The sequence below is a fragment of the Manacus candei genome, unplaced genomic scaffold (assembly GCF_025592945.1).
Source record: "Manacus candei isolate 608988 ecotype Guabito, Panama unplaced genomic scaffold, ASM2559294v1 h1tg000024l, whole genome shotgun sequence".
Classification (NCBI taxonomy): Eukaryota; Metazoa; Chordata; class Aves; order Passeriformes; family Pipridae; genus Manacus; species Manacus candei.
The window spans coordinates 187,111-199,875 of NW_026138072.1; the positions used below are offsets into that span (position 1 = coordinate 187,111).

At 40.1% G+C, this 12,765-nt stretch overlaps 2 protein-coding genes across 9 annotated transcripts in view; both read right to left on the reverse strand.

Annotated features, from left to right (window-relative positions):
* KDM4C (lysine demethylase 4C) overlaps positions 1-12,765 on the reverse strand; it is a 263,533-nt gene that overhangs the window by 87,022 nt on the left and 163,746 nt on the right. The window lies entirely within an intron of this gene.
* Positions 1,730-9,391, reverse strand: LOC127471397 (uncharacterized). Its single transcript, XM_051788259.1, has 2 exons — positions 6,014-9,391; positions 1,730-5,917 (listed from the first exon to the last, which is right to left on the reverse strand). The coding sequence occupies exons 1-2, from the start codon at positions 6,567-6,569 to the stop codon at positions 5,469-5,471; spliced, it is 1,005 nt and encodes a 334-aa protein (XP_051644219.1). The 5' UTR covers positions 6,570-9,391; the 3' UTR covers positions 1,730-5,468.

The window sequence follows — 12,765 nt, forward strand, 5'->3', positions numbered from 1 at the left end:
AAGCTGAACATGAGCCAGCAGTGTGCCCAGGTGGCCAAGAAGGCCAATGGCATCCTGGACTGCATCAGGAACAGTGTGACCAGCAGGACTAGGGAAGTGATTCTTGCCCTGGACTCAGTGCTGGTGAGGCCACACCTGGATTACTGTGGCCTCCAGTTCTGGGCCCCTCAGTTCAGGAAGGATATTGAGGTGTTGGATCAGGCCCAGAGAAGAGCAACAAGGCTGGTGAAGGGACTCAAGCACAAGTCCTATGAAGAGAGGCTGAGGGAGTTGGAGTTTAGCCTGAAGAAGAGGAGGCTCAGGGGAGACCTCCTCACTCTACAACTCCCTGAAAGGAGGCTGTAGCCAAGTGGGGGTTGGCCTCTTCTCCCAGGCAACAGCAGTAGGACAAGAGGGCATGGTCTTAAGCTGTGCCAGGGGAGGTTTAGGTTAGATATTAGGAAGAAATTTTTTACCGAGAGAGTAATCAGGCATTGGAATGGGCTGCCCAGGGAGGTGGTGGATTCACTTCCCTGGAGGTTTTTAAGATGAGACTGGATGGGGCACTTAGTGCCATGGTCTAGTAACCACAGCAGTGTTGGATCAAGGGTTGGACTTGATGATCTTGGAGGTCTTTTCCAGCCTAGGTGATTCTATGATTCTATTCTATGATTCTATATGTTATTTGTAATGAATTGTGTCTGATATATTTTCAACAACTTCTTCATAAAAGTCTCCATAATTGACCCAACGATCTCTTTCAGCTCTCTGGCATCCATGCCATTAGGAAGCTTTTCATAACTGTTAACTTAAAGATTCCCTGCTTAAGTCTTTTTCTTTTTACTTTATGCATGATAAGCATAAAAAAAACCCAGACTGTCCCTTTCCTTTCTGACATATTCCATCTACAGCCTCTTAGTTGGTTAAACAAATGCAGCTTTTCCACCTAACTACCTTCACCTGCAGCTACATTTTCCCCTCTTAAATGCAGTGAGGGCAGATCTTCAGTGAAATCAGGCAAAGCAGGTTCGGTTGATACATTTTGCACCTCCATCTGTGGAGATGGGCTTACACAGTGTTCAGCTTTGGACTGCCACAACTTGTTAAGCACATGAACTATAATTTTCAGGACTTCTTCTATAGCAGTGGCTGACATCATTGCTCCCCATTCCTTTGACTGTATTCTAACTCCAGTAACTTACACTTTTCTCTAATTACATCCTGTTTTCCAGATTATGTCAATAATTTATCAAGATCTTGTTCATTTCTGATTACCATTACTTCGCAGGCCTCATTAAAAAAAAAAAAGCTCCTATTCAGCTAACATCACCAGTTAACATCACCTGCAACAGCTTCTGCACAAGGGATAACTAAGCAGGCTTTGGTTGGTCAAGTTAGTAATGAGATGATTGCATAGTGTTTGACAGATGTCAGTAAAATAATGAGACTTGTAAAAGGGCTTGACTAAGTACTCCAGTAAAATAAGTAGGCGGTTGCTATTGAAGTAAAACAGCAGCAGATTCAAAACAAACAAACACAAAGGTTCTTCACAGAGCATGTGTCTGTTTGCCGGAAGTGGGCGCTAAAATTTTACACCAGTTGAGAAAGAAGCTGCATAAGTTCACGAAAAAGAAATCCAACAAAGTTTACCTTTTACTTAATAAAAAGAAAGATATTGCCTTTGGCTAAGGTAGTTTCTTATTTGCATATTTTAGGAAATTGAGAAAGCATTAGGGAACACTCGCTCAAGACACATATTCTTCACCAAGTATTAATTTTTTGCTGTGCAGAAGAGGATAAAAGACTAACAGACTGGTTTAATTCACTGTGGCATATCTTACTATCCTATATAACCTGCACTTTTAAAGCCTTACATTTAGAAATGATACCTAGATATTAGGAAAATCCAATTACTTGGCACACATTGCAATATATATCACGTGTAATATACCTTTAATTTTCATGGCTTGTGATTCTAAAAAACTAATGGAATGTAACTTTCTATTATTATTATTTGTATAATAAACTATTGTGGGTGGCTGTATTGTCACAGCTTTATTTAGCAGTTATACCAGAACTAACATCTTCAAATGATTTCAATACATTTTGGCTAGTGGTTTGAATGATAGAATGGCTGGGGTTGTAGAAGACATTAAAGACCATCTAGTTCCCACTCCCCTACCATGGGCAGGGACACCTTTCACTAGACCTGACTGCTCAGAGCCCGATCCAACCTGGCCCTGAACACTTACAGTGATGGGGCATCCATAACTTCTCTGGGCAAACTGTTCCAATGTCTCACCAGCCTCACAGTAAAGAAGTTCTTTCTTAAATGTAATCTAAACCTAACCTCCTTCACTTCAAGGTCATTACCCCTTGATAATGTCTTAAGCACTAAGTAGGACACTATTTATCCAGTTAACAATATATTTCCACCTCTTTTTTTATCAGCTATTTTCCCTGTGTGTCTATTGACTCTAACTAGTGTCTAAAAGCACTCAAAAATCTAAGAAAAGTGGTTAGGAAAGGTTTTGGATTTGGGTTTTTTCCCCCAAATATTTCTAATAAGTCAGAACAGTTGGTTTTCAGTTTTAAGAGTCAACTACTACAAGATGTGTCACAAAAATTCTGACTTACTAGTCTCATTTAAAAATGACTAATTAAAACAGACATCAAATCTTCAATTATGCCACAGTTAAGTCAAATTGTATGGCTATGGCTGTTAAATTTACTTCATTTTCCTCAAGCCACTCTCGTGGGCTTTTTAGACAGGAACTTCTGAACTGAAAATAGATATCCTTAGTCTTCAACCTTTTCTATCATTTGCCTTGTAATGCTCAAGGTCACACTTCTAATAGTATTAACACAGATGTGCATTTGGATATGGCACTGCTGCACTTTGGCTATCTCATTTTCCCAGCTTATTTATATTTCTGTCTATATTTATCCCTGTGTAAAGAGAAAAAGGGTGGTATTTCTCTTGGCACATTTGAAAATGTTGTTTTCAGCAATGGTCCACTAAAGAATATGTTAATCGTTTCACAACAAGGGAACAATTTTCACTCAGGAAATAGCTTTTGAGATTATTTAATTTCAATTCAGAGATCACTACTTTATCCACTTCAAGCTATTACCTTCAGAGATAAACTTCCATCTTCCTAGAGACAAAATATTTGTAAAAAATAAAAAATTGCAGAAAAATTCAGTTTCCTGACTGGCAGCACCATTTCTTAACAGAGTTGATAGATGCTACCATTTTAACTCACAACCTTCATTTGTATTGTAGATGATTAAAGTTCACATCGATTAAGGAGGTTGAGTAATTCCATGAAAGAGATATTCACCACAGGTTAATATTTATATAATTTGTACACAGATCTTTGACTACAAGCTTAAAGTAGGTTCTTGAGAATAGAAGGTGGCCACACTTCTTTTACGGATGAATATTTTCCTCTTTCAAGCCTGTTCAAGACACCCACCTTTGGGAATTTAAAGTTTACAAATCACCAGCTACTTAATTTCCACATTTTAGTAGCCTAATCCTGCAAACATTCAGTCTGCCCTGCCCATGATTTAGGGATGGCCAAAAACTTCCTTGCAATTGCAGGTCCCACATCATGCCAGGCTGAGGCAACAGCATACAGAGCTAGTAATGTTTCGCTACCTTGTCCACACTACTATTGAGAACAGTAATCTCCAAGAATGCCAAGAGCCGGAGAGAGTTGTCTGGGATGACAATACTTAAAAGGATAGGAAATAGAGGTGAGATGTCTCCAAGTAGAGAAGGAATAAGAACTGGCAAGACTGAGACTCAAATAAGAATCAAAATACTCGTTACAGGTAACTGGAGTAAAAATAACTCCCACACTTGAAGGTGGGGGGAGATCTCCATACTTGATGGGGGGATACTATGTGTCCTTCCTCACTATACTTATATACGAAGGAGTCAAAAGGAATGAGATTATCTTATTTAAAACATAAATAATCCACTGAAATTAGGTACAAGATACAAAACTGATCATTCTTCCTGCAAAATATTGAGACTGTGAAAATCATTCCCAGAGGGTAAACACTTGGGTTGGGACAATTCCAGCACAAATACAGGTTGGGTGGAGAATGCATCAAGACTAGTCCTGGTTGAGAAAGAGTTGGGTGTGTTAGTTGACAAGAAGTTTAATGTGAGCTGCTTTGCAGCCCAGAAGCCAGCCATATCCTGAGCTGCATCACAAGTAGTATGGCCAGCAAGTTGAGGGAGACCACTCTTCCCCCCCCAACACTGTGCTCTTGTAAGACCCCACCTGGAGTGCCCTCAACACAAAAAGGACATTGACCTGCTGAAGTGGGTCCACAGGAGGGCCAAGAAATAGATCAGAGGGCTGGAGCACCTCTCCTATGAGGACAGGCTGAGAGAGTTGGGGTTGTTCAGCCTGGAGAAGAGAAGGCTCTAGAAAGACCTTATAGCACCTTCCAGTATCTAAGGGGGCTACAAGAAAGCTGACAGGACAAGGAATAATGGCTTCAAACTGAAAGAGGGTACGTCTGGATTAGACACAAGGAAGAAATTCTTCATTATGAAAGTGGTGGGACGCTGGAACAGGCTGCCCAGAGAAGTTGTGGATAGCTGATCCCTGGAAGTGTTTAAGGTCAGACTGGATGTGGTTGTGAGCAACCTGGTCTAGTGAAAGGTGTCCCTGACATGGCAAAACCTTTCTATGATTGTATGAACACTGAGAGTAAACACTTAGCAAACAAAATGGGAATGATCGTCTATCTTTTACATTTATCTATCTATCTATCTATCAAATGTTGAAAAGTATGCAGGATTATTCCCATTATTATAGACAGAATACCTTCTGAAGAAAAGCTGCATCTTCAAGAAAACAGCAGAGCACCAGCTGTGCAAAAATGTGAGAGTTTTCACCCTAGGCCTTCCTGGAGACCAGCTTGTAACCAGGAAGGAACTAGGGTAGTGACTTAGGAACTATTCCATGCTATTCCCTTCCATAACACAACATATAAAAAGGCACAGATAAGAGAGTACGCCCTGTTCTCTCTTCCGGTGGCTGAAGGCGACAGGTCTCTCTGTAGACGGGCTTTGCTTGTATAGGCCAAAGCCTGCCTGCTCCGACCTGCCGTTATCTCCGGTCTCTCCGGGAGGCATGGGGGAGTTGGCTGCTGCCTTGCACAGCTCTTCTGTCCTGCTCAGGGAAGTATTTAATTCATTTTTATATTTATTCATTAGCTCTCTATTAACAGGTATATTTAGGAGATATTTGTTTTTAGGTTTCTTTTTTATCCCCGTTTCCCCCTCCCTTTTCCCTTTTTCCCCCCTCGGGAGCTCCCTGTTGTGGATAATATATTCAAATTGTATATATATAATTGTAAATATATACGTTTTTGATAGAATCCCATTTCTTCCAAACTTCTTTCAGTTTTTTTCTGATGGTTCATTTTTTTTTTCCTTCCCTCTCTGGGAAGCAGGCCTGTTGTCAAGTTTTGGAGACTTGGCAGGAAGCCAGCTCAAAACTTGCACAACATTTTTGGTACCAGGAGTGGGGTATTTTGTTAAAGTTTGGCCTGTTTTGAAAACATTGTCCGGGAAGACAGCCAAGCTCGGTGTTATTTTGGTGAACAAGTCTATTGTTTTGGGAACAGGTCTGGGAACACTGCCAGAGTCCGGGAAAACTGCCAATTGTGAAACCAGCCTCAAGGAGAATCTGGAAGATGTTCTGTCCTTTCTTGAAAACTTCTTCTGCTGTGTCCCCCCATACAATGATGTCATTGATGTACTGAATATGTTCTGGAGCCTTACCCTTCTCCAGTGTGGCCTGAATCAGTTCATGACAGATGTTTCGACTGTGCTTCCACCCCCGGGACAGTCGATTCCAGGTGTATTGAACACCCCTCCAAGTGAAAGCAAACTGTGGCCTGCACTCTGCTGCTAAGGGGATGGAGAAAAATGCGTTGGCAATGTCAGTGGTAGCGTACCACTTTGCCATCTTGGACTCCAGCTCGTACTGGAGCTCCAACATACCTGGCACGGCAGCACTCAATGGTGGCATGACTTCATTAAAGCCACAATAGTCCACAGTCAGTCTGCGTTCTCCATTGGACTTACACACAGGCCAGATGGGGCTGTTGAATGGTGAATGGGTTCTGCTGACCACCCCTTGGCTCTCCAACTTTCGGATCATCTTGTGGATAGGGATCACAGCATCTCGGTTCATCTGATACTGTCGTCTGTGTATGGTTGTCATGGCTATTGGCACTTCTTCATCTTTGACTCGCAGTAGTCCTACAATGGAAGGGTCTTCTGAGAGGTCAGGAAGGGTAGACAATTGCTTGGACTTCTCTTCAATCCCTGTGGCTACACCAAAAGCCCAACAGTACCCTTTCAGGTCCTTGAAGTATCCTCTTCTTAGGTAGTCCATGCTGAGAATGCAAGGGGCTTCTGGCCCTGTCACAACGGAATGCTTTTCCCATTGGTCTCCTGTCAAGCTTATGTCAGCCTGTACCGTTGACAACTCTTGATACCCTCCTGTCACTCTAGAAATAGAAACGGTCTCAGTATTCTTGTGCTCCAAAGGCATTAAAGTACACTGGGCTCCAGTATCTATCAAGGTCCGGTATCTCTGAGGATCCAATGTCCCAGGCCATCAAACCCACACAGCCCAGTAAACATGATTATCTTCTTGATCCCTTTCCTTCTCCTGGCAGAAGGCAGGGCCCCTCTACTGGTCTTGATCAGAGCATTCATCGTTGGACTTTGACTTCTTAGAGGTCTTTTTGTCGTCGTCGAAGTGGACCTCCATCTTCTTGTGTTTTGGCGATCAGAGTATCTTTTCTAAGAAGTCTGCATCTACCACGTAGACAAGTTTCTTGTCAGTGTTCTTTTGCTTCAGCTCCCTCACTCTAGCTTCAAGCTTGCAATTGGGTTCACCATCCCATTTCTTCATGTTTTCTCCTTTGCTACGAAGGTTACGTGACCGACGCTTAGGGTTTTCTTTCCTTCAACGTGTGAATGACGGAGATCATGAGCGAGATTGAGACCAGGATCGAGGTCTAGGTCAAGGTCGTCTTCGTCGATCGCGCCGTGATCGTTCCATTGGGCTTTCTCTGTAATCTCTATAGCTTCCGTCACCTCTATCTCTAGGGTCGTCCTCATATCTGGAGTATTCATAATCTCTATCCATTCTTTCCCTATCGTAGGTGGGTCAGTATAGGGGATCGAAGGAGTCTTCCAGATTTTCCTCTGTGCTCCTTATCCAAGCACACATGGTGTCCATGCTTGGTTCATCCATCTTTGGATGATTTGCGCTTATCAAGCAGTAGGTATACAGTTTGGGGGCACCTTGAATTACCTTTTTCCACATCGGATGCATGCAGGGAACACTCTCGGGAACTTGGATGTCATAATAGTCTGGATCAGAGTAGACAATCTCCAGCATGGTCAATTCCCGTAGGTATTGGATGCCTTCTTCCACAGTGTTCCACCTTCTTGAAGAACTCGTCAGGGACTCCTTAAATGGGTATCTCACCCTCACAGCATGGAGGATTCGGAGCCAGAGACTGGACGCCATTTTCTCCCTTCCCATTTCTTGTTCTACCACAGGGTCTCAGGCAATGGATCCCAATTGCTGTGCTTCGTCACCTTCAATCACGTGACTATCAACCCCCTTGTCCCAGCATCGCACCAGTCAGGTGAGGACTTGTTCACCAGGCAAGCGTATATAGTCTCTCTGTAAATCTCGAAGCTCTCTTCTGGTCAGTGACTGTGTAATTTCACTTTCTTGGATTATTTCTTGTCCATCTCTCCCACGTAGAATCTTTTCCACCTCCCTTTTTACTCTTCTGCTATTACATGGAACCGCTCCCGCCTCCTCTCTGTATCTCTCACGTGGAGGTGGAGACTGGGCATGCTGTGGGGATGAGCTTCTAACTCATTCATGGTGTGGAGATGGACTTCATCGTCGCTCACACCGCAGAGATGGATTTCTACGCTGTTCACGCCACGGAGATGGACTTCTACGCCGTTCATACCGTGGGGATGGACTCCTACGTCGTTCACACCATGGAGATGGACTTCTACGCCGTTCATACCGTGAGGATGGACTTCTATGTCGTTCACGATACTCAGCAGGTGGAGGTAGCGAGTAGTCTTTCGGGTGCCGAGATAAAGGCCTCATCCAATCATCCACGCCTCCAAGAGACTGGAGATAACAGCAGGATACCCTGCTACTGGCTATTTTTAGCATGTTTTTCCCCTCAATGACTTTCAAGCAGTACCCCTGGAGATCAGATATGGTCTTTGAAGACAAATTTAGATTGCATGAGATTGGTGGAGGTTCTCTGGTCCAATTCCACCCCCAAGCAGGGCCACATTTAAAGCTACATCTTATCGAAATCATGCTTTACCCTGCAGGGAACCCCTTCCTTGGTAAGATGAGAAAACCAACTCAACCAGAGGTGCCCAAAGCTGTCAAGCAGGGTATCAGTGGCAAAGGTTGACTTGGTGAACCACAGGTGAAGGGAAGGTCAAAACAGACTTTGAGTCTGAGCCTTATGGCACTTAGGTTAAAAAGATATTTTCTGAGTTTAATGGTCTTCAATTTGGTTTCTGTGACCCCATCAGAGAAACTCCATATTTACAAACTTGCTAAAGTATGTTGTGTCACAGACTGGTTTTTGAAAGCAATACATATCTTGTTACTAGCCTAATACCAAAACCATAAAGAAATACCATGCTCCCCCCATTACTTATACTGCAACTATAAGTAATTCTCCCAGCAAGTCAACTTTTTGTAGAGAAGGTTTGCAGAAATCCATATTTAAAAAATAAAAAACTAAAAACTAAAAAAAAAAATTAGGTCTTACTTTTCTGAAAACAAAAAAAACACAGAAAGCTTTAGGGTTTTATTTTTCCCATTGTAGTCAGATTTTCATGCCCAAAAGTTTCTTTTATTAACAATATTCAAATTTTTTTAAAAGCTTTGTAGCAAAATCAGTCTGAAATTTAAGACACTGTATACCAACTCACATGTTAATTCTGGCAGTTACCAGCCTCTGAAAAGAGGAGTTTATAATGGAAATGCTGACACTGTATTATTGAGAAGGGCACCACTATAAAAAGAACATTCCAAATCATTATTTTCAGTAGGGTGAAATAGGGCAGTTTCTGAGCTGGAATGTGGAAAGCACTTACATGCCACTTCTCTGATGCCTTTGGGAAAAAGAAAATAAAAATCCTTCAAATGATGTAAAGGGCTACTCTAATCATAGAATGCAATGAAACCCAAAGATCAATTTTCAATAAGTAATATACAAAGCATGAAAAAACTCAACTACAGAAAAAAAATATCTGCTAAGCTGTTTAAACATACGATATGTTCTCAAAATCAGTGCTAACTAACCAGATTAAGTACTTACCAATTTCTGTAGTGCCATGGAGAATAGTGCAAGAATAACTTGTGAAAAGTCATGCAGCATGAACAGCTGGCTTACTGTGAAGCAAGGCATTGGAGGGTATTTACCTGTTCCCTTACTTGCTCTTCTTTCTAACTCTTTCCTGTCCCAAATCCTTTTGTCCTCTAAATAATAAAGCTATTCTGTGTTTATGTACTATAGCTATTAGGTGACCATGTCTTTGCTCATTGTACAGTACGTTGCATTCTCAGTAATGCCAGTCATTATTCTTCCTGACTTCAGTAGCTTTCTCTAGCTGAAGCATTTAAGATTAATGAGGCATTTTTCTCAATCAAGGCACTTTGTATGAATACAGTTACCGTTTCAGGAGACATGCAGATAACTTATTTAATATTATTTGATTTTTTAAAATTGTTTTGAGGGGTTGATTTATGGTTATTTTTTTGTCCATTAGCATAGACCACTCAGTATCACTCTTCTCTTTTGTCAATAATTGTTATCAAACAGAACCTACTCCCCAGTAGAATATAAAGATATGTTATGTATCATGAATCCAGGTATATTCTGGAGGGTGAAAATTCAACATAAAGTATTGTAAAGCATACTACTTCAGCTCCCTAGAGATGCTGCAACTGCAAGAAAACAGTATGCTTCTGAATCTCAAAAGGAGTTTCCTCTGATAATATAAAACAGAATATCCATCATGGGGAAAATCTGGCTCTGTAAATCTGACACAGACACTTTTCTATTTCCATACTTTAATGATGTTCATAGTTGGGATTAACATATAATACAGCTTCCTTTAGCTATTAAGTCACGTGTTATTTCTACAGCACTCTCATGCTTCATTGCTTTGCAAAATCATACTGATATACAAGACCCTAATAGAGACCAAATTTTCAATGAAGTTAACACAACTGCCATGATTTTAAGAAAACATAGTTTAACAGATATTAAAACAATATTTAATTGTGTAAGCAAAGGAATGAGAATAAATTTTTCCTCCTAAGAAATTAACTGTGAACCTGGAAACAAGGTTGCACCAATGTTTCGTAACTTCCATTATATTCTTCATTGCACAGAACTTTTCTTTTTCCTTGTTTTCTAATCAACATTCCCTTCAGGATTTAATGTCTTACCCAGAAGGGAATTTCTCAGACAGGTCGTCTTCTGCTAAATCTCCTCCTTCTAGGAATCAATGTAAAGAGGAGGGAAAACAATTTCAGGCATCCAGGAAGTTGAAGTTTCAGGGAATAAGTATTTCCTCCTAATTAAATCTTCTAATTTTGTTCTCTTTCCTGATACAAAAATTGAATTTTGGAAGGCATGTATACATATAATTCCCACAGGGAGTCAGAGTCAAATCTGTTTCAGATCTTCTGCAACAGCTGCAGTTTTTTAGCTATGCTTATCCTGAACAAATATTTAGAGAAATATGATTTTTTTTATTTGTTTCATATAAAAAAAAAAGGCATGCAAATAAGTAATTTTCTTTAATTTCACCTCCCTCTCAAGAGAGACTTATGGTACTACACAGCAATTTAAAATACAATTAAAATAACATATGTATAACAAGAGATACAGAAAACTCATTCTGCGTTCAGTTTTGGTCCACACTATACAAAAAAGGTGTGGTCATGCTGGAGAGGTCCAGAGAAGGGCCATAAAGATGATCAAAGGACGGGGAAGCCTGTCATATGAGGAAAAGCTGAGAAAACTGAGTTTGTTCAGCCATGAGAAAAGAAGGCTTTGGAGACATTATCATGAGGTGCCAGTATTTAAAGGGTGGCTACAAAGAACATGAAGACTACATTTCTCACAAGGAGTCACATGGAAAAGATGATAGGTAATGGGTACAAGTAACTCCTGGAGACAATCTGATTAGACACAAAAGGAAAAAATTTCACACTGAGAACTACCAGCCATTGGAGTAACCTCCACAGGGAAGTGGTGAGTTCCCTACACTGGACACTTAAAATTCAGTTGGACAGGGTGTTGGGCCACCTTGTCTAGACTGTGCTTTTGCCAAAAAGGATTGGATCAGACAACTCTTGAGGTCCCCTTCCAACCTGGTATTCTATGATTATATGAAAAAAATCATAAAAATTTAAAAATTGACTCAGAAAAGAAACATATGCATTTAACTCGAAGCACAAAATGTAAAGCTTCAGGTTGGTAAAACTAATATAAATGGCAGATTTTCAAAAGGGAAAATAGTACTTAATTCAGTCATCTTTTTTAACATATATACAAAAGATTGGTTAAAAGAGAACCACACTACCTTAAGTATAATGCCAAGATTGCATAAAAGTATTGTAGTATTTTGAAGTGAAAGCTGTTAGGATAATCTAGGCTTATTGTCCAAACTCTGAAGGGACAGAAGTATTATCCTAAAATGATAAATAAGACCAAATAAGTATCAGCAATTCTTATCACACTGATGTCAGGAATAAGGTTCCATACAAGCAAAAATATATTAATATATTTAAGTTGCATATCAAACTAATAATTTTTTTTCCAAAGATAACTACAATCACAATGCTTTGCAATGAATAATACTGTTCAAACAAGCAAACAAGAACTACAGAAAAAAAGGTTCACTATATATTTTATCCTTCTGCCTCAGGGTACAATCAAGTCTTCTTCAACTATTCCTGAAAAAATGTTTATCTAACATGTTTTTAAAAATTGTGAAGGAGTACCTTCTGTAAAATCTATATATATACTATTCTTATGGTATGCTAGTTTTACAAATAAAAATTCATAAAATGTCCTGATATTAACTTCTGCTGATGCAACTTAAAGCCTCTACAAGTCATCATATCCCTAAAATGAGAGAATGGGAATTGATTGTATTACTCTTAGTCATACACATATAATTTTACATGACTGAATGCAACTTTTTTCCTTTCTGCTTTCCCCTGGCTATACTAAGAAGGTTAAATCTTTTCAACTCTCCCTTATGGCATGATTGAGATCTATTAGGAATGATTAAAAGAATTTTGGTTTATTTTCAGTTGCAACTCTTGTTTCCTTCCATCCTATTCAAGCACATGGTTTTTTCAGCCCTGTATGTTCACTATGAGATGCAGTTCTTCAGCTGCGCTCTCTCTAAAACTGAAGAGAGCAGAAAGATTGTTCCATGGTAGTTTTTTTCAGACTTTGCTTCTATTACAAGTCTTAAACATCCTCATGTGATGTTTCAGGTTCTACAGAACTAATGATTTACATTCAGTTTGTGACCAGAGTGGTCAGAACTGCAGTTGGCAACCAGAGTTACTGCTTAGGTACAGATTCCCATCTTATGTGTGCATAACCAACGATCGTACTGTATCTATCTCTGTTGAATTCCATATGATTTAT